At 42.2% G+C, this 22,518-nt stretch overlaps 1 protein-coding gene across 1 annotated transcript in view; it reads left to right on the forward strand.

Annotated features, from left to right (window-relative positions):
- Window positions 1-22,518, forward strand: part of LCP1 (lymphocyte cytosolic protein 1) — a 203,954-nt gene that overhangs the window by 111,530 nt on the left and 69,906 nt on the right. Inside the window, exons 6-8 of the mRNA XM_086935004.1 lie at window positions 5,205-5,286; window positions 8,527-8,692; window positions 15,140-15,282. Of these exons, the coding sequence (XP_086791130.1) occupies window positions 5,205-5,286; window positions 8,527-8,692; window positions 15,140-15,282 (391 nt within the window). The remainder of the gene's footprint in view (window positions 1-5,204; window positions 5,287-8,526; window positions 8,693-15,139; window positions 15,283-22,518) is intronic.

Raw genomic sequence — 22,518 nt, forward strand, 5'->3', positions numbered from 1 at the left:
ATTATGTCTGGTGAGAAGAACAGGGGTAAATCTGCAAAAGCTGGTGTTTTTCACCTTTGTTATAAAAACTGAAAGCAACAGATACTTCTGTAGCAAGTTCTTCTTATGGGGCACTGCCATCTAAACTATCCCTAAATTACTGATAAAGGAAAGACGGCAGTACTAGCATCCAGAAGAGCAGCCTTTTCAAAGTTCTAGTCTCCAAGGAATCGACGTCCATTCACCAAAATGCCAAAGGTAGCAGACGTGGCAACATACATTCTTTGACATCATAGGAAATTGACTCATATGACCTTTGACCTTGACATTAAAAACCTAATAATAAGGGCTAATTTAATAAATTAACATTAATTAAAATACCTTCATTTTGGTTCAACAGCCATAAAAGCACATAAAAAGAGAATCTTACAATAAATTGATAAAATACCCTATAACAGTTAAAAAATACACAGGGCCTCATTACGATGTTGGTGGGAAAGCAAACCGACCGACTTCTTGTCAGAATCGGTTCCGACTGAATCGCGTTCAGCGAGTCCGGCCGACCAATTACGATGCTTTCGATTACTGTTCAGAAATTCTTCCATGGACTTCAATGGGAGCCTGAGGTCTGACTGACAACACAGGCTCCCATTAAAAAAAGGGATAGTTGCGAAAAACCTTGCACCCTGTTGCAGGCCCCTCTTGGTGCCTGCTACACTGTGCATGGTATTAAATAAGGGTCCCTTGGGTACCACCACAGATCCCAATCGGAGTCCTCTGGGTGAAGGGGGGTCTGCTATGGGACCCCAAAGTCAGTTTCTGACATCCTTTTTGTGTAGGACTAACTGATTTGGAAAGGCTGTCCGAAGCCGACATCGTAATCCGTCGGTCGTAAAAACTGTACAATTTGCTCAACCCACTCGGAGTTTCCGAATGCAGGTCGGAACTGATTCGAACTGCCTGAACGGTTTGTATTCCGAGTGTGAACATCGTAATCGGTTTGTCGGTAATGTTTCCGACTGAGTTTAAAACATAGGTTCGGACACAGTAAAGGGGAATCTGACTTCCTTTGGGAGCCTTTACGATCAACATCGTAATCAGCCCTATAGAACGTAGTTACTGAAAGCATTATGCTTGCTACAACCTTTAATCAAAGTGACCCTACACGCAACAATTGTCCTTGGGGCTTTAAAAAAATATAAATACTTTAAATCAGAATGAGATTAAAAAGGGAACAGGAACGTGGACAATGCCAATCGGGTTTTGAGACACCCAGGGTCAAGCTGGGAGTGTTTGTGCATGATATTTATGTTATGCATCGCATGTCGGCACAATGGTGCTAGGTTGCTACCCAGGGAGGCATATATTTTTAACCTAACTCGCCACATTGCCAACAAATAGAGAGTGAGTGCGAAGATCAGTGGCTTGCTGGAATGTGTTCCTAACATCCTTAGGGCGGCTTTATACTCTATGGTGTCCAAATTCCAGCTGATTTCTCCAGGATCTAGCAAGCGTATCTAGCAGCCCCTGCTGCTCAAATAGACTGGGCAGAAGATCATGATGTGTTCTACAGTTTTCTTGGGGGTACCACATGCTGGCCAACGCCAGTCTTCGACCCTAGGGACTTTTGCCCCCTTAGTCATGAACGAATGGAGGAGTAAAGTCCCAAAACAAAATAGCAGGTACAGGCGCCTAGCTAGGGGATGCTTGATGTCATTTAGGAAGTCCTTTCTAGTAAAGGAATCCTTGACTGAGAGAAAGGAATCAGTCAAGAGCCCTTAGCTTGCTGCCCAGGTGTGCAGAAAAGAATATTTGTGCTGCCAGTAGGCTGATTTAAAGGTTGACTTGGAGATCGACCCGGCCTCACCCTGGGCTCCACTGGATTGTCTTCCCAATCTTTCCCAGAGTAGCTTTCACATTCTTGATCCAGAGTATATTGCAGGAGACCATAAGACTAGGTATTTTCAAAGCCCAGATCCTCCTCCAGAAAGGATAGGGTGTAGTCCAGATTTATACAATAGGACTCTCAACCCAAAAACAAGTCTAAGAGGGAGTAGGGGAGTACTAATGGAAATGCCTGCTAAATGTCTAATGTGGATACATCCAAATGTCCCTACAGCTCTGCGCCATAGGAGGCTATCCCTAGCCTGTCTGGAATATTTTAGGTCATGACCCAGCCTCCGTGGTCATGACCTAAAATATTCCAAGACAGTGAACAGTACGCTGATAAGTAGACAAACATTTCCTAAGCCAGATTGAGTCCTTAAGGATCATGGCATTCTAGATTGAGTTGAGTCTTCGAACAGGATCTATACATATGCATGCATGTACTTATGATCCAGGTTTCAATTAGATTAGTATGAGACAAAATAGCTGTAGAAGATACCTAATGTTGTATTTCTCATTCAAAATGTCCTAGGTATTTTTTGTCTATTTGACAGCAAAAACAATGCGATAGATTTACAGTTAACGAAGAAAGTATTTCATTCCACCTGGATTTAGATACATTTGGTATAAATTAATTCACTAAATTTTAAGGATATGGAAAATAGAATTATAGATTCCTGTACTGGTGAGTACAAAAATCAAAATTTGAATTTGAACTCAGTAACTCATTGAGCCGTTTAAGTTCCATTGGTTATTTCATTGTTTTCAAATTTGCACTCACCTTTCAAGAATCCTGCTATGAAGAAATCTGGGGCACAACATAAGCCCACCTACCTACAAGGGGATTAGTTGGGTGCCAGAAGGGTGCAAATTGCCTGTTTTCCTGCAACAAAAAGTAAGAATAGAGACGTCTGGTTCATGAACTGGCTCCCCCTGGTGAAAACTAATTTTATGGGGCAATGTATTGGCAAGGATGGTCCACCTCAACCTTAGTGGGTGGCAAAATAAACTCCAAAAGGATAGGAAATAAAAATGTTCTCCAAAGAAAGGGTACCCATTTTGATGTGAGTTTTGGGAATTGGGTGGCCTAGTTTGCAAAATGCTACACACGGTATTAATAACCCTTCCATTTTTTTTAGCTCGAGGTCACACAGCGCAATATGTATAGGGGAGCACTAAATTTGTCCAGCTAACAGTGAACACGTAATTTAAGGTACAAATTCAGGAAATAAAACATGTAAACATATGAGCGACAATTTACATCACTGACTAAATGTACTTTTAACTTTTTTCAAATCTAAAATATTCCCAGGCACGGATTCCAGTCGTACTACAGTAAATGGCATGCGATATACCAAGGGCTCCTATTCCCGCTGTGGTGAATCTACATAGTGTAGGGAGAGAATGAAGCCTATTGAGCAAATACACCTTTTTTAACTCCACAGTAGAACCATTTTTCCCAATTGAGAAATCCTTTCCCCCTTCACACCTGCCAAATGTGAAGGTGGTCTGTTCGCCTTCCCGCCCTGGTAGGAAAGTCATTCTACGACCATTTCCAGGTTGGGAAAGGGTCAGATCAATCAGAGTTTGTGAATTCTCACAAGCATATACTTGTCTGGCCATACACACATTTAAAAGGTACATCAAGCCTTCTAACACCCACACCCCTGGCCTGGGATTAACTACTTTGGATTCTTCTGGACCCATGGCAGAAGTACCTGCAGGAGTAAAGCCACTTACCACTGCCAGGAATCGTTTGGGAATTACTGGCAGGTGTAAATGAAGTAATTTCAGTATTTGGCCGAAAATCCCTTTGTGAAGAAGGCACCACATGTGTTTTTTTAGGTGAGAAATAACCATAATATGATTTCAAATGACGTTTCTTTCAGATAGTGACCAAAGCACTAAAGTACCTCTAGTCAGACCTATATATTGTTTTCAGTGATAATCTGTGCAATATATTTCACAAAGGATGCTATATATATGAAAAAGACATTTAATTTATTCAAACATATTATTTTTATTTTTTCATTTTTTCATTTGTTCTGTTTTTCTTGTAATAAATACATAACAATTTATTTGCATACAGAAAATTAAGCAACACTTTCTATAAATCAATCTAAGTGATACATAGTTAGACAAAAAAAGAAGAACCCCATAAACTCATCATAAACTCATACCATTCATTCCATCATGCATACTACTACATTCACTACCCAATCTAAAAAGAACTGAATTGACATATAAAACAAAAATCAGTAGGCATACAAAAAGTTATTATTGAGAAACCCTTATAGGTTTATCTAAGACAAAAGTTCTGAGATTTTTTCACTTTCTGGTTTATACATTTTCTACGAGTCTTTTCTTCTTTCTCTTTATATATAAGTGGTGACTTTCAATATAGGGGTCTCAGATGCGTACGGCCTACGTACGTTTCGGTGATTGCAGGTATTTCATTCACCTTCTTCAGGGCCAAAACAAACTAAACAACAAACAAATACATACACTCTATGCTAAAACCAGGGGGTTCTTGGGTTTCTTTGATTCAAGTCAGCGAAAGAGAACAATCCACAGCTACTTAGTGTGTTGATAGGCTTAATTGCACAATGTCCATATAGATTCTGTTTAAAAGGTAGATCCTGCATATGGCTGATTTTCATAATGCAGTGGGAAAGCCTGTTCCTTATGAGTGTTTCATGTTTATTCAGATGCTCCGTATGGGTCAACCTGATGCTTCTTTCTCGATTTGAAGATCTACAAATTCAGGCTGATACAAGCTGCAATTCCTCGTCTTGTTTTATTAAATGCCGGGATCGGTGTCTCACATCACGATCTTGTCTGGCATGTAGCTACACGTCTATGGGGAGTCCTCCGGTTTGCGTACCGCTACCGTGCACACATTTAAAAGGTACATCAAGCCTTCTAACACCCACACCCCTGGCCTGGGATTAACTACTTTGGATTCTTCGGGACTCATGGCAGAAGTACCTGCAATAGTAAAGCCACTTACCACTGCCAGGAATCGTTTGGGAATTACTGGCAGGTATAAATGAAGTAATTTCAGTATATGGCCGAAAATCCCTTTGTGAAGAAGGCACCACATGTGTTTTTTTAGGTGAGAAATAACCATAATATGATTTCAAATGACGTTTTTTTCAGATAGTAACTCCATATTGATTTAGATTAGTTCCCCTTCTACTGAAGGGGGTTTAAGGAATAACTGGGGGTTTAAGGAATAACTGTGCATTGGTTTGGATGATCCTTTGTCACCTTTCTTTGCAGTATTGGAGATTAACACATACAGAATGTTGGCTAACTGTTCAATATTTTTCTTTCAGCAAAATGATCAATCTTTCTGTGGCCGATACAATCGACGAGAGAGCAATCAACAAAAAGAAACTCACTCCATTCACCATACAGGTGCTAAATATATTCACTGTGATTTGTTTCATGTATATGTATCACTCATTGATTCACATATGTGAATTTCAGTTATGTTTACTGTTACATGTTCATGTTTTTCAATTCAATAGCCTTGCAACACTACTAGAACCCTGCATCTCAATCTGTCCTTGCTCAATGATCTAGCAAAGATAGGGGGCATATTATCAAGAACAGGCGATAATATTATCGCCGCTTTATCAGCAGGAAACTGCCGCTAAAGCGGCTATAATGGGCTTGATAATGTGCCCTTGTGAATTCCCATAGCAGCCCAGGTTAACACCAGAACCTGGGCTGCTATGGGAATTCACAACATAGTTCCTTATTGAAAACCGTGCCCACTCAGAGGATACAGGAAATGTTCCAATTGGTTAGGTGTTTGGTTTAGGGCAACATAGCACATCAACCACTAGGAGAAAAGGCTCACTCGCATTCACTGCAGACGAGTTCACCTCAAAGTGCTTTGTACACCCTTGTTTTTGCAGAAAAAAATTGTATTCATATTTAACTCAGTCCTCCAATTAAAGAACCCTAGACTGAGCTCACAGCGGATAACCTTTCCATATTCACGTTAAAGAAGCGCCCCAACAATGAATCAGATCCCCTTGCACTATATCAAAGTCTCCTTGGAGAAGTTGGGTTGTGCTGCCCTTTTTGGGGCTCCTGAACAAATCAAGAAAAAATATTTGCCCTGGATTAAAAACAACTTCATAGCAAGAATAAAACTTGAAAGAGAAGGAAGGGTACTGCAAAAATTGACTGTGAGGGTGTATATCCACTTGAAAATAGCCCAAAGTATGGAGCCCTACCTGAGGGTGGTGTCCTCACTCCATCATCGTTTTTTATTAACGCGTTTTAGACTAATTCCCCTCCATTGGCTTTTAGCAGAGCCAGGGGCCACCACGATGTGGAAAGTCAAGGGCCATGTTTGTGTGACATTTTTAAATCCAAGACACAACCCATTTTATCTTTTTTTGTGAGCATTATAGCACCCTGGGGCAGCACTATATGTTACGATTACTCTGAGGCAAACCCGCCCAGATGGACTTGCAGATGTTGCAGTCCCCTTTAGTTTATGTTAGTATGGCCTGTTTTGTGTTAGAAGCATTGAGGTTCAGAGGAAAACGCTTGCCTCTCTGAGAGCTGAGATGCCCTGGCTGTTTCAATTTGTAATTGGAGCTAAAGTTAGGCTGGATATTAGTTATTAACCTTGTGTACCCCACCGAAGGGTTCTTTTTTACGGCAGCAGTGCCTGGGGAATTTGCTATTGTCTTTTGGACAATTTTATTTGTTTTTAGAAAGTCTTTTATGATGGATGTTTTATATGACAATGTATTTTATAGTCAAGCTATATAATGGTTAATCATGTTTTTTATTGTAAAGGTGGTGCTTTTTGCTGTTATTGATGAATTGCATTTTATCTTTTTTGTTCATTGCATCTTATGGAAGTAATGTTTGTTTGGCTTGTATATTTTTATGGATTATTGCCTGATCCGAATAAAAGTCTTATCAAAGATGAAAGTCCTCCTAAGTCATGTTGACAGTCAGCATGGGTGATTTTATAAATCTTAAAGAGTAGTGAGTTAATAACAGATTGGGAATGTGTGTCAAGCCAGGATTGAGGGATGCACCAGGCGTGGCCAGCACAGGTAAGATCGGTGGGGTGGGGGTGGGCGGGCTGGTGGCCGGGAGGCGACAGACAACAGGATAGGTAAAATTAAATGGAAAAAATGAATAAAACCACTTACCTTGTGGTCGCCTTCATCGTCCCTTACTATATAGAGTAACACATAAGGAAGAGGTGTTGAGTGGTGCTCTGAATGCACCCCACCAACATGCATGTTTCAGGCTTACCTCTCTACCCTTCCTCGGGGTTTCACAGGTGCAAGGTCCCTAAAAACTTGGCTCTTCCCTCAATCTGGCTAATTCCTCCCAGTCCCCCCCCAGCAGTCTGCCAGCGCCAGGAAACCCATGGTGTCAGCGCGCTTTATAAATGTCCCTTACAATACAAGGAGAATAACTGGACCTTGTAGGCTATTTCAAAAAGCCCTTACTTAATTCAAAAACCATTTATGTCATTCCATGCACACATTGCCTTTGGAGCACTTATACTCCAAATAAAATGCCTAGCAAGCAACGTGGAAAATAAACACTACATTTAATCTCACTTACCCTTCTCTAATTATCTAACATAAGACGGTAATATACAACAGTCCTGCTGCTCTCTCTGTATGAAGGTTCGTTGTCTGGCATCCACGGGAAAATAGTGAACTCTCAACTGTGCTTTCAAGACTCACGACCTGGACTAGTCACCCACAAGCCATTCGGGAGGCGCAGCTCGTGGAATGCATGTTCTTTTATGCAATATAAATAATTCCATTTATATAGCTCTTACTACCCCTGTTGAGGCATCAAAACGCTTTTTCGGTCAGTAGCACGCTACTCCGGAACCCAAAGAGGATTAGTGGTGAATTAGTATAGGGATTTATGAAATTAATTTGAGCGGTGGACGTGTGAGTTTATTATTTGGATTGATAAAGGATAGTGGAGGGATAGAAGAGGGAAGGGCATGCATTGTTATTGTGCTTGCAACCCCTACTGGGGTGTCAAAGCACTTTTCTGTGGGTAGCACGCTACTATGGAATCTAAACAGGATTAGTGGGGAATTAGTACAGGGAAATATGAAATTAATTTGAGCAGTGGACAAGTTACTCTGTTAGTTGGATTGAAGAGGATGGTGAGGGATAGAAGAGGGAAGGGTCTAGAAAGTGTTTTTTTTGGAGCTCATAGCAGTAGTGCCCTTCCGCAAGATGTACCTTCCATCTGTACCCTCTGATCGTGACAACTGAGGAACACACCACTCTGTTCTACTCTATTTACAGTACTAACCACCCTGACAAGAAGTGTCTTGGGATAATTACCATTGATAGAAGGAGGAGCATCTTTCACTCCTCATTGCCAGTCAGAGGACATATGTCCAAGCAAATGTTTGACGATTGTATCCACAACCACATTTCTGTACTGGAATATCGCTCATGTGTATGAGGGCATCTGGTTCCCGTGATAAAGAAAGTGGGTGCTTGTGCATATGTTTGTGTCAAGGAAGGAGAAATTGTGAATGTAATAAAACTTGAAACATCTATATGTAATGTACTTGACGTTTACATACATTGTAAAACCTGTGGTTGTCTTTAATTTACAAATGGTTTTGTTTTTCAGGAAAATTTGAATTTGGCTTTGAACTCTGCCTCGGCTATTGGATGCCATGTGGTCAATATTGGGGCAGAAGACCTGAAAGAGGGGAAACCATATCTGGTCTTGGGCCTTTTGTGGCAAGTGATCAAAATTGGACTGTTTGCGGACATAGAGCTCAGCAGAAATGAAGGTGGGTTTCTTTCATCATCAACATTACTTTATTTCAGCCACCAGGGCCATAAAAGTACAAATAGAGATAAAATACACAATAAATCATTAAAACAGTACATTTGCGGTGTAACAGGCTCTTGTTTCATATAATTTACAGCCAGTAACAATGCAGTAAGGCGTAAAATATCAAGAACCTGTACAGAAAAGAGGGGTTTGGTTTAGGGGATGTCAATTAGATTGCAATCATTACAAAATAAAATGAATAAAATAGGGTGATCAGCTTAATGCAACGGGGGAGGGATGGGCAGTGCTTTCTTGCCGCGTATCCACATCTCACCCAGAAACTTGGCTACTGGATTAGCAAACATTGGACTACAGTCTGACCTCAGGATGGGAAGGGCAGCAGAATGGCTACGAACACCCAACCGTCTCCAAATAGGAGCTAGCCAAGTTTTGTGCGGGCGTGCAAAAGCTTGGCAGGCAAACGAATACATGTGCAACATTCTCCGCTGTAGGGGAACTGATGGGGCATGTATCAGTAGCCTCACCTGACCACTTAGTTGTTAATGCTCTCAGCAGAAGAGTGCCCACTTCCAACTGAAAGTATGACTCCCTGTTTAGTCACCTGACAGTCAACTGGTCCCAGTATGGGTCATACTCATTGAAGATTTAAAGTCAAGGAAGACACTAACCAGTTTAGAGGACCCAGCCTTTCTGAAGTCGCTGACTGCTACAGCTGCCCAAAAAGACCACTTCAGGGAGTGTACAAACGGAAAGCTGGTAGTAGGAGGGTTTTCCCAAAGATCTGACAGCCCAAGAAGCCAAAGCGACTTTCTAATAATCAGAAGCCAAGGGACTTTGTGGAATCGGTCAATGTCCATTACGTACTGAAGGGCTGTTGCATAGAGTTCACAAGTTCTGGGGTGGTCAATAGCCGTCGCCAATATAAAAGAGGGTGTAACCTGGCTTTACCAACTGGACTACTTAATGACATGTCCAAGCGAAGTGGACGCAAGGGGGTGTGAGGCTAAATTGCGGGAAAAAATTGTTGTCAGCCCTAGTAAGCAGCTCGATATTAGAAAAGCCCCTTAACTCCGCCACATACACAATAGACCCCAAAACCTTGGCCTCATATATTCAAAGTGCAAGAGGAATAGGTTTGGTGTCTGAGGTGCAATATTCTTTGTGCAGCGCCCCCGTAAGTTGTTTGAGCTTTAGAGCAGCTTTAATATCACTGGGTTTCCAAGACATACGCCCACTGAACATAACTCCCAAATAAGTGAAAGAGTCGACCGTCTCGAGGGGTACCCCCAGGTCAATATTCTTCATTAAAGACTTGTAGGGATTTAAACGACACCAACATAGGTTTCTTTCATGTTTCTTAAGATTCAGTGCTGTTTTAGAGGTTGGGTATTTGAGGGAACAATTGGTTTTGCAAATTTGTATTTTAAATTGGTTAATGGGGAGAGGGGCTGCTGGGCTCTGATGCTACAGTGTCTCAGGATAGCCTCAGACTGAGCTCAGCCTCTTGGGGTCACGTCCCACCACCAGTATGTGGTCACCTTGCAGGAGTGAGGAATGGGCGTAGGAGCCGCTGTAGTATGAGTTTGGGTCCCTGGTTTTCTCAAACGTGCCTCATAGTGGCATGAAATGGAACAGCAGTGTGGCATAGATGGTGGCACATGGGAGTCTTTAGTGGACGAGAGACAGGCTGCCATGTCCACCTGGGCTGAGGTGGCTACTGCTGCTGCCAGCAGGGCAGACAATAAAGATGCAGGCACTCTGATGCAAGATGTTCTTCCTTGAATGGTATGAACTAACTGAGTATAGAGTAAAACAATATTCCCTTTGGAATCTAACATCACCACACAATAATCATCAATAGGAAAACTTTTTTTTAAATACCGTAAATTCATCAATAAATCATACATACAATCCCAAAAGTGAAATATAGTGCCACTAGGTAGCTGTCTGTATCAAAAATGTAATATAAAATATAATATTATTACAAAAATCATTGTACATATAATATGATCTAATCCATACATAGTCCACGTCCCATAGGAAAGTTAAGAAAACGTTAAAATGTGTTATTCTATTCCACTTGAGTCAAAAATACATAATATCAGGACAAAACACGAATAGAAAAGAGAGAACACACAAGACAATACATTCTGTCATTAATTAAACTGCTAATTTGTATTCGTAATCCATACAGACACATAAGCGTTACAGGGTTCTCCTCTAGTGTGCAAGCATGTTCCACAAATTTAGCCTCTTATATCCGTGTATTAACTGTTACCACAAGACTGATCTCAGCAGGGAAGGAGGACTATGATGATGACGGGAAGGGGTGGGGAGAATCCACTAGAACAATATATGACACATTTCACCTCACAGGTTAAATAGAGCTGAGGCAGGGTCCACGGAGTGATGGGAGATTTTGAGAACAGACAAAAAGAAGCAAAGTTAAACTTAAGTTTCACAGCCTAGACAAGAATCTTGTTGGTAACCATCTTGGGAGAGTGTAGGCTTTGAATAATAATATGGGCAGTGGCAGAGGGCGAAATCGCCAAAGCAGTGACTATAGAGCCCTAATCAGACCAAGAAAGCAGGATCATCCCAGTATCGGCAGGGATCAAATATTTTTGATTGCCTACTTCTCCGGCAGTAGAAAATTGAGTGAATTTTAAGGGTCAGAATTGAGAAAGAAGAGAAATGGATGTGGGTTAATTAAAAAGAGAACTTATGAAGAAGAAATCCCTATCTCCTCTGTAGCTCAACTACAACCAAGATCAGCAGAATCTATAGTGCACATTGTAAAGATTACAATAAAATCTTTTACGAAAAGAAGCGCATCTAATCCCTTGGCATTCCGTTGTATGTAGGGTTGTCCCAAATTTACTCATAGTCTCTGATATGTAGCCATGTTGATAAGAACGTTTGTCGGATAGCGGCTAATCATAATGAAGCTGGCTGCGTGGAGAGGGTGACTTAAATATCCATAGCTGAAGGTGGACAAATTAACTTGATGATTATTCCCTACCAACCTGAAGGCAAGATACTTCCATGGGGATGGTGAAATTCAAATTCTAGAGTTATTTTTAGTTATGACCTTGGGAGTGAAGGGTGCATTAAGTCCTTTTCACATTCCTTCTGTCTGTGTGGTTGATCCGAATAACAAATAGAAAATATAGGAAGATTTGTTTGGTTTACCAGGCAAATAAGGTGTGCCACTGTGTCAACAACTAATAACAATATTTAAAGTAAAAGTGGCTGTATATCGTTAGCGGTAACAGCAATGTGGGAAATCTCAGATTAGATTCATGCATACAAGTTTGTGAGATTCTGACAAAAATTGCAGCAACACCTTAAATTACCCAGCATACCTGTAACATCTGCAGGTTCTGTACGTGTTCTCTAACATTTCAAACCCTTGGTTTTTTTCATTGGTATTGGTCACTGTCCTTGTTTTCAGTTTGAGGATTTGCATTCTTTGCCTGCAATGTGTCTGCATTTCCCTTTCATTGAAAGTTGTTAGCGTAGCACTTAGGCTTAGGCTGGGAGAGGGCGGTTATTACTGGCAGGCTGTGGTCATAGAATTCCAGTTATGCTTTACTTACTGGCGGGGTGTAGTCTATGATTTTACAGAAAATAGTTGGGGAATGTGACAGGACATCGGGTAAATGTTTTAGTAGAGGACCATGGGGTGTCTGAGGCAGATGAGAGAGGGGTAAAGAACATAATAAATCTATTATTCCCGCTAGTAATTCCTGATATTGTAACCTCACTCAACCTTTCACTAAATCTTGGCACTGTACCACAAAGGTGGAAAACAGCAATGGTCAGGCTATCACTTAAGAAGTGTTCTTTCTCACCCAAAGATCCAAATAACTGCCAATCTATATGTGCTGTGCTCTATCTGGTAAGAATTCTAGAAAGTCTAGTTTTTGCCAATTACACTACTTCAAGGAGGAAAGCCACCATCTTAAATCCTATGTGTCATAGCACAGATTTTTACATGATCTGCAGAGGCTAATTGATCAGGGTGACATTGGCGCCCTCGTCCTGGTTGATCTTAAATTGGCCTTCAACACCATTGACACTGCACTATTGTTGGACAGACTGACGGACAGTAGCATTGATTTAACGTATGCTAGTGAAACGCAGGTGCTAATTAACATAACTAATGAAACAATAAAATGTGGTAGCCAAAATAAAATGGGAAAATTCCCAGTTTGATCTGCTTAATTTTCTAAGTTTGGCCCTGCCAGTTAAAATATCATTGATTACACTTGTTTTTGAGGCGCATGTTTCTCCAATTATATTGTATAGTGTTAGATTTCCAAAGGATAGAGAAGAGAGATGATTTCCCCAAATCATTATGCTGAGGCACCCAATGCTAGTATTTACATCAATTGCTGTTACAAAACATATTCTCTTTGTGGTGAGGCAATCCTCTTATTTCCTAAACCAAGAACATTGAAATTATAGTTGAATTGGTTTCTTGTACCCTAATGGGAAGTTTGTTGTTAAACTCTTGTTTAGTCATCTCATGAAAAAGTAACTGAAGCCAATATCTGATTTGCTTCATACATAAATTACAGAAAGGTTGCACCGCCATAGATAACACTTGGGGGCACATTAGTATGACGGGCGGACTTTGTCTGCCCGCCATACCTGTGGGAAATGGGACCGCCCGCTAAGGGTGCAGCGGTCCCGTACATCCCATTAGGATGCGCCCCCCACACTGGGGGGTGCATCCCGCATTTTTAACATTCGACGGGCGGTGCTTTCAGCACCGCCCGCCGCAATGCCAAAAATGCATGTTGTGCTTTTCAATGCACAACGTGACAGGCACTGCGCGGAGCCTGCCACGTTGTACATTGAAATGCAGGGGGTACCATAGGTACCCCCCATGAGCACCCCCCACCCCCGAAGTCCTTGGGGACCGCAACCTGCCCCCCAAGCAGACTCTGCATGCCTTTCTTTGGCGGCAATGCCGCCACGGAAAGGCATTTCCAAAGGCATATTCTAATACCGCCACCATATTGAACCCTTTTCTGCCCGGTCGACATGTCAATGTGATCACCTGTCAGTATCTCTATGTCATTGACTCGGTACTTGCAAATCCATGCGACTACTCCAGTGAGTCCATGTCACTCTGTGAGTGCCATTGCTTCAGCATCCCATGTCGCCATGTCATTGTTGATGTCTCTATTTCAGTGTCCACGACCCTGTATCTTGGTCTCTCTGTCCAAATGTGAGTGTCCTAACTTAGGGCCCTATTAGGATGGCGGACGGACCTGCGTCCGTCCGCCACCCGAGAAGAGGAGGGACCGTCCGCAAGGGCAGCGGTGGTCCCACCGTACAAATTAGGATGTGACCACCACCCTGGCAGTCACATCCTGTATGTTTAACATTGCGGCGGGTGCTGCTTGAAGCAGCAACCGCCGCATTTTTATTTAAAGAAGGGAAAGACTCACTTAAAAGGGACATCTGGCAAAGCATGTCTATATAGTTAACTATTTCAAATATTACATTTTGCAGTCATACTCTTGGTTACTTTATTCAGTGTTTTGCTTGCTATAAGGGAAGGCACCTTTTCCGCCTTGGAAAAGTTTATTTTGTAGTGCAGAAAAGTTCCTGTACTTTTATTTGCATGTTTAAGTCCAAGGTGATTTTTTTAATGGAATGAAAATGTCATTTAGTATATGCCATGTAGCTTTCCCGCCTTACTTGTTTACAAGAAAGTGAACATGACCGTCCGGCTCCTGAGGGTTAGTATACCGCCTACCCCCGGCTACAGCCTTGACAAGAAGGTGTATTTAAGTATATCATAACAAATGTCAAATGTTTTCGTGATTTAGGCAACTAATTGACGAATATTTGCCATTTCTTGTTTTCTTTCTCTGCAAAGAGAATACATTTAGACTGGGGATTGGTGTGTTATAGGGTTGAAAGAGAATGGGAAAATTTGACTGTGCTCAGGTTTTTATATATTTTTTCTCCTACAGTGTGAACTTTTTCTAGTTATTTATTTATTTAAAGTTTTATATAGCGTGAACACGACTTGAGAGTGTATCAGAGCACTTTACAAATGATCAGGGTTAGAGAAAAAGCAAAGCCAACAATGATAAACAATAGTAACAATCACAGTACATGATTTAAATGCTCTTACGTTTAGGACCAGGTATGCAAAGACCAGGAAACTCTTAAATTGCTAACACTGATACAGAGGACCCAGAACTAGCAGATATGGTCAGGTTGATAATGTGATGTGATGGAGAGGGAATTGCTGAGCTACAACATAAACATGCTTTCAAACCACCTACCCACCCTTTCAACCCGCCTTCCTAACCCACATGATACACCAGCAGACACTTGTATGATTCAGTTAATTCTAAAAGAAAAATCCGACAGTGAAATATTGAGTTTTATGTTGTTCCTTATTCTTCTTTTGTAGCCTTAATAGCCCTACTGAGAGATGGAGAGAGTCTTGAGGACTTGATGAAGTTGTCACCTGAAGAACTGCTCCTGAGATGGGCCAACTACCACCTTGAGAATGCTGGTTGCAACAAAATCAACAACTTCAGTTCAGATATTAAGGTAAATACTGCGACTAGAGCCAAGTATCACACCTCTGCCTTCTCATTGTGAAGTCTCATCGATAGTAGGAAGATGTCAAAAATTTCCTGAGGCTATCCTGAAGATGTCTAGTGTCAATGCTTGTAACAAATCCTCATCAAGTTTATCAATTGGAATTAACAATGGGTAGCACCAGATACACCTGACTAGTTCTTTGTTAGCCCTTACTCTGTTATCTTTGTTTGATCTAGGAGGCATTAGGGCTGTGACATGAACAGCAAGTCAACATGTTTTTAATTTCTCTCTTTAATTCTTGTAGTTTCTACTTCTTATCCTTTCCATGGCCCATCAGCAGCAAACAGGCGGCTGTTGAAGGGCGATGGGTGGACAAATTATCAACCATGAGAAGTCATCAAGGGTCAAAGGAGGTGAAATACCTTATAATTCACTAGTAGTTTGGTGAACCGACGATTGTGAACTGGACTATGGCATTTTGATTATGTTACTGTATATATTATGCATATTTCATATTGCCTACTGTATGGCCTCTTTGCACTAGAACTGTGCCCCCTTCTGACTCTATAAAGCAACTCATAGGTTACCTTACTTCACAATGGACAGTCTTATAAGACTCCTTTGTGCTGGCTTCCATGAAGGGCATTTCCTTTCTTCATTTTGTGAAATGATTTACCTTTTTGCTTTCTATTTTAATTACAGTAATATTGTGTAAAAAGCCTAACCTACTTATATTTTGATTGTTCGCAACACATTGATTGTTCGTAATAGCACAGACAGTTCTTGACTTTTTTTTTTAAAGAGTTTTATATAGCGCGAACTGGACCCGAGACATTGAGTATCAGAGCGCTTTACATGTGCACCAGTTTTGTTACAGATAAGCACATTAATTTGTGTTAGGCACGGGGAGATTAAGTGATTTGCCTAGAATCACAGGATGTTGAGCATCGTTAACGAGACTTGAACCCGGTTCCCCAGGTCCGATGTTGACCGCTGTAGCCCTAAGACTACATCATCTCATGAACAAATCCTAACTAAATGTTCTGACCTATAAGAACCAAGTAGTATTTCCTATCTGCTTTTGAATCTCATTTTAAGTTCACAATATTGAAAAAACAATTTTCAAATTCCCAGTTTTCATGGCATGTGAAAGACAACACCATTGGTAGTCATCCGAATTATTGATATCGTCCTGAACTCATTCTTTACCCCAATCGTAAATTGAAATCTTTGAAGATGCATTGATAGGGCACACACAATAATCTCTAATAAATTGATATTTCTGTAAAACCCAAAGTTGTGATTGAACTGACATTCAGATTTTGCACTATGGCTTAAATGCCATGTGAATAGAATCTTGGGGGTCCATTAGGATGTCGGGCGGATCGCCACCACCATGCGGGCGGTGGCGATCCGCCCGACATCCTTGCCCGCCCGCCATCTATTTCCCCCCTGCCATATTACAATGGCAGGGGGCCGCGGCGGACGGAAAAACCGTCCGCCGCTTTTCCGCCCCGGTCACCTTGCGGCCGGGGCAGAAAAGGGTTCATATGGCTGGCGGTGTCTATCAGACACCGCCGGCCATATTATTATGGGCTTCTGGAGATGCCTTTCCGTGGCGGCAATGTCACCACGGAAAGGCATGCATCTTTACTTTGGGGGCCCGTTGCAGGCCCCCATGGTGAAGACGAGGTGGGGGGTTGCACATGGGGGGTACCTGTGGTAGCCCCTGCATTTGCATACACAATGTGGCAGGCACCACGCGGTGCCTGCCTCTTTGTGTATGCAAATGCATGCCATGCATTTTTAACATTCGGCGGGTGCTGGTGTAAACACCACCCGCTGCAATGTTATAAATGCATGATGCGGCTGCCAGTGTGGCGGGCGCATCATAATGGGCATGGCGGGACCGCCGCTCAGGTGGCAGGCAGTCCCGTTTTCCATGGGGATGGCGGGCGGGCAAAGTCAGCCCGCCATCCTAATGGGGGCCTTGATGTTCAGTTCTGGCTTCCCTGGGGTTGTTCTTTGGGTCACAATATGAAATTGATATTACCCTGTCCAACCTAATTATTGGATGATATTCAATGACACAAGTTTAATCTTTAATGAGTAGATCTTGCCTGGACTGTAGGAGACTAATGTGTAATAGCTCAAGTGCATATTTTATTTGTATTCAGCTGTCATTGGAGCTTTCTAAGGAGATATATCTCATATGCCAGAAGTCTAAGGGCGTCTGCAAAATGCCCATATATTTTGTTCTTGGCGATTTCAGTCTTAGAACCTCCTCTTTAGTAGTCAAGCATGTAAAGTGAGATTCTGGATATACTCTGAAGCAAAAGAATAAAAAAATACTTTCATGAACAACTTATCCAACTCTTATCAATTCTCTCTAAGCAAAGATCCAGACTGCTTACAAATGCCAGCCAGACGAAAAGAGACTCACGGCCACATGCATCATTGTTGCAGTCTGTGATTTCTAAATTGCGAAAATTAAGGAATCGCAATTAAGAAATTGCAAAAGGCTATGCATTAAGAAATCACATTTTTTTTGCGATTTCTTAAAATTCCTTAATTGCGATTCACAATTTGCGAATCGCAATTAAGGAATCCCTTCCCATTGATTCCTATGGGCCTAGAGGCCCATAGGAATGAATGGGAAGTCATTTCAATTTGTGATTCACAATTTGCGAATCGCAAATTGAAAATGCAATTTCAAGGGTGCAGGGGGGTCCAAAGGACCCCCCCCCTACACCTCTGAAATATAACTTTAAGTGCATTGTTCACACACACATGCCCCAAGGGCAAGTGTGTGTGTAAAATAAAACTTTCAAAAATGCACTTTTGTGCATTTTTGAAAGTTTTCGCAAATTACCATGAAGGTCAACTTCATGGTAATTTACCCTTACCCTATTTGCGAATTCGCAAATTTAAAATGTTCATGCATTGCATTTAAGAAATCTTAAATTGCGATTTCTTTAATGCAATCGCAATTTTAGAAATCGCAACATGATTGCAATTTCTAAATTTGCGAAAAACATGATGCATCCCAATTTTGTCAATTGCATTCGCAAACGGCCGAAAATTGCGATTCGCACCGTTTGCGAATGCAATTAACAATGATGCATGTGCCCGTACGGGCCTTATTTTGACATTTGCTGGTGGGATATTCCATCACAAGCATGGCAGATATTTTGTTTGCCGTAAGTACCATATGCTATAATGCACTTGCAATACACCAAACAGCAACCCACCATCTTTGTGATGGAATATCCCATTCACCAAACTCTAGAAAAGGTCCCAAGCAGCATATATAAATGTATATATTAAGGATTGTGGTTGCTCTACGGATTAAGGACTCCATGGCACTCCAGTGCAAGTAAAGAAACGTTATTTTGCTTGCTCTTTAGCAAAGGCAGTCACGTCAATGTGTTTCAGTGCATACACACGCACCAAAATGTGTTGACATGACTGTCTTTGCCAAAGAACAAGCAAAATAAACTTTCTTTACTTGCACCGGAGGGCCGTGGAGTCCTTAATGCATAAGGCAACCGTAATCTTTTAGACAATCAGCACACGGCGGAGCGCTGTAATTTGAGCACCACCAGCAATCAGGCTGCTCAGGGGAAATTCGCAGAACACAGAGGGAGATGTATGTATATATATGTATATATGATACAAATATATATATATATATATATGGAAACACTCGAACCACTTCCTGATACTCCGCAGCAGCAGACAGGCGAGGAAAGAGACACAGACCTCCGAGGTATTTCAAGTGGGCAGTGATTTTATTTTAAGTGACCCAACACAACGCGTTTCAAGCCCGTAAGCCCTTGATCACGTGTCACAGTTTGAATACACCATTGTCTACATTTAAAGTGCAAAGTGCCCCTCCCACTCTTGGCGTCATAGATCACATGTGCAAAAACACTGAAAACATCCTAATGCGTTTTTACCGTTCGCTTTCACAACGTTTTTCAAAAAGGCATATAGCTATTGACACACGACAGATATTTTCAATAAACATGTTGATTATATGAATTAAAATAACATATAAACTACCCGAGTGCCCTTGAACTTATTAAAATAAAAAATACAGTTCAATTCTTTAAAACAACCTCTCTACAAAGGATCAATCCAATTGTATTTGCCATTTTTTCCAACGTTAGCATAGGGAAATATATAACCGGTTAAATCCGTTTATAACCAACCTACACTCCTTGTGATGCGCTCTTAATTAACGGTTTTCTTATTTCTAATAATTTTAAATTGTTTAGGCACACTATGTAGTCTAAAGTACTGGAGAGGCGACAAGAAAGTGCAAAAAGTGCATACCATAACATTAAATATATAAAGTGAAATTGTGAATGGTGTAAATTTCTCAAATTATTCAAATGTATATACTAGGTCCAATCATCTGTACACCAGAAACTTCATTAATTCATCAATTAATACAGATAAAATGATCCTCTTGGATCCTAAAAACATTTGAATGTATATAAAAATTCAAAACAATATACTTTAAGAAATTTGATATGAGGAAAAGTGAAATATACTGACATATTTAGATTATATACAATTTAATTTACAAGGACAGATTTAATGATACTATTTACAGACAACTCAACTGATGAACCAACGTGTCAAGGCAATGGCAGCCATGCATATTTTACAAAAAGCTGCGCATATCTTCCGTCGTGTTCAATCCGTTGGGCCATTTGCAATCTAGATCCAAGATGTATTTGGTTTCTAGCTGCCGGAGTTGGCGTTCTCTATTGCCCCCTCTCCTTTTTCTACTTACAGCATCAATTACATAGTAGGAAAGGCAATTGATGTTATTGGCATGCACTTTCTTAAAATGTCTCGCAACAGGATATGTTGCATCGCTGTGTAGAATGGCCCTAATATGCTGCAATATCCTGACGTGCACCTGTAGCTTCGTACTACCCACGTAGCGCAGCCCACAGGTGCACGTCAGGACATACACAGCATACTCGGTTTTGCAGTTGTAATTGCCAGTTATCAGATTAGGAGTAGTCCTGAAAGGTGTTGAATACGATGACATATTGCACCCAAAATTACACGCTCTACATGTTGTGCATTTGGTAAAGCCCTTCTTAGATGGTAACCAGGTAGTGACTTTTTTAATTTCCGGAGACACTCTGTCTAATCTCGTGCCCATAGTACTACTTCTCCTGAATGTAATCACAGGTTTCGCTGCGATTCTACTTTGGAGGATGTTATCTGTCAATACAACAGGCCAATGCTTGTTAATTATAGACCTTATTTGACGTTCCTCCCTATTGTAGGTTGTAATCAATCTAGGAGTATTAGTTATAGTCAGAGGACTATCAGAAATAGTTGTATTAGGGCTTTCCTCATCTGAAGAGAAAAGGCTTGTCCTAGATCTAGTTTTTGCCTTTTCTTCAGCTTCCTCAATCATTTTGGCAGAGTATCCCCTGTTTTTTAGTCTAGCAACCAGTTCTAGTTTACATTTCTCAAATTGCTCCTCATTGCTGCAGATTCTTTTTATCCTTAGGATTTCTCCATATGGGATGCTGGCAATGAGGTGTTTTGGATGGGAGCTGGTTGCATGCTAGGTAATGTTACCAGAAGTGGCTTTTCTATAAAGGGTGCTCTCAAGTTTATTGTCATGGACTAACCGCCAGATTCATGAAAATCGGCATTTGCGATTCTGTAATAGCGAAAAAAGCGAATCGCGATTCAGAAATCGCAAATCCGAATTCATGAAGATTTGCGATTAAAAAAAGTGATTCGCACGCGATCGCAAATTCCGTTAGCGATTACCGAAAATCGCAGAAAAATCGCTATTTTCGGCTACCCGCGCCGGGATTGCGAACTCGCAAATAGCGATATCGCTATTTGCGATATCGCTATTTGCGAGATCGCAAACTCGCGAGATCGGGAAAACGGGAAGTCGCATTTCGAGCCCAGTGATGACATCACAACCAGGAAGCTGCCAGTTCCCACCCCCATTCTCCACAGTGAGGCTGACTGAGAGGGAGCAAGTGTGAGAGCTGCTGCAATACAGGAGATTACTACTGATCCAATACTTTGCTACAATGTCAGAGAAACCTGTTCCTGGCACCAGCAACTCCTCTGGGCGCAAAAGGAAGCTCAAATTTTCCGAGCAGGAGCTTGAACACTTGATTGAGGGGGTGGTGGCCAACCACGAGAAACTCTTCGGAAAAGATTCCAGGAGGGTCCCTGAGCAAGAGAAAGGTAGGATATGGCAGGGGATTGCCTCCACTGTTAACTCCGTGGGAGTGGCAGACAGGTCCCTAGAGGAGTTGAAGAAACGGTGGTATGACCTCCGAGGCCGTGCGAAGGAGAAGGTGGTGGCGCGCCTTGGAGAGTCGTCGGGCACTGGAGGTTGTGGTCCAACAGTCCCTCCCAACACTGCCATGGAGGACCAGGTGGAGGAGACCCTAGAGAGGGAGGCCTGTATAGGCTTCACACAACTCGACTCATCCCGCACCACCCAAGACACCCAAGGTAAGTGGCATGCGACTGCGACCCTGCCCCCTATGAATGTCCATGACCAAATAGGCTCCCCTAATGTCCCATAGGCATGCCATAGTTGCACATCAAGGAATGTCCTGATGCATTGTGGGAGATGTAGTGTGGCCACAATGTAGTAGTACCACAATGCAGACAGACAGGACCCAAAGCACACAAAGCCACAGCCATTCAGGGAATGTCACCCAGCATGCATGTAGCAACTGCACGTCTGCCAGATACATGCAACTAATGATCCTCCACTTACCCCCACAGGTGGCGAAAGCAGCGATAGTGAACGGCTGCAAATTGATGAGGAGGTCCAGGAGGAGGAGGTGCCACCACCAACCCAGGCACCAGCCCCTGCCGCTGCTACAACACCAGCAGCCAGATCCACCTGCAGTGTTCCCCCTGCGACTGGTGCAGCACCTACAGCCGCTGCCAGGCCAGCTACCATTGTGACCCCTGCTACTGCTGCACCACCTAGAGCCGCAGCCAGGCCAGCTTCCATTGTGACCCCTGCATCTGGCGCACCAGCAACGCCAGCTGTCACACCCCCAGCAGCTGTCGCCACAACGTCTGGGCCTGCGCCAGTTGCGACACAGCGGCCAGCCACAGACTCAGGCCAGCAGGGCAGGCGTGGCAGGTCTCGCCAGCAGACCATCCCAGCAAGCAGGAGGGGCAATGGACAGGCACAGGCGCGTCTGAGCGTTGAAAGAC

Source organism: Lissotriton vulgaris, chromosome 8 (genome assembly GCF_964263255.1).
Source record: "Lissotriton vulgaris chromosome 8, aLisVul1.2, whole genome shotgun sequence".
NCBI classification, from domain to species: Eukaryota; Metazoa; Chordata; class Amphibia; order Caudata; family Salamandridae; genus Lissotriton; species Lissotriton vulgaris.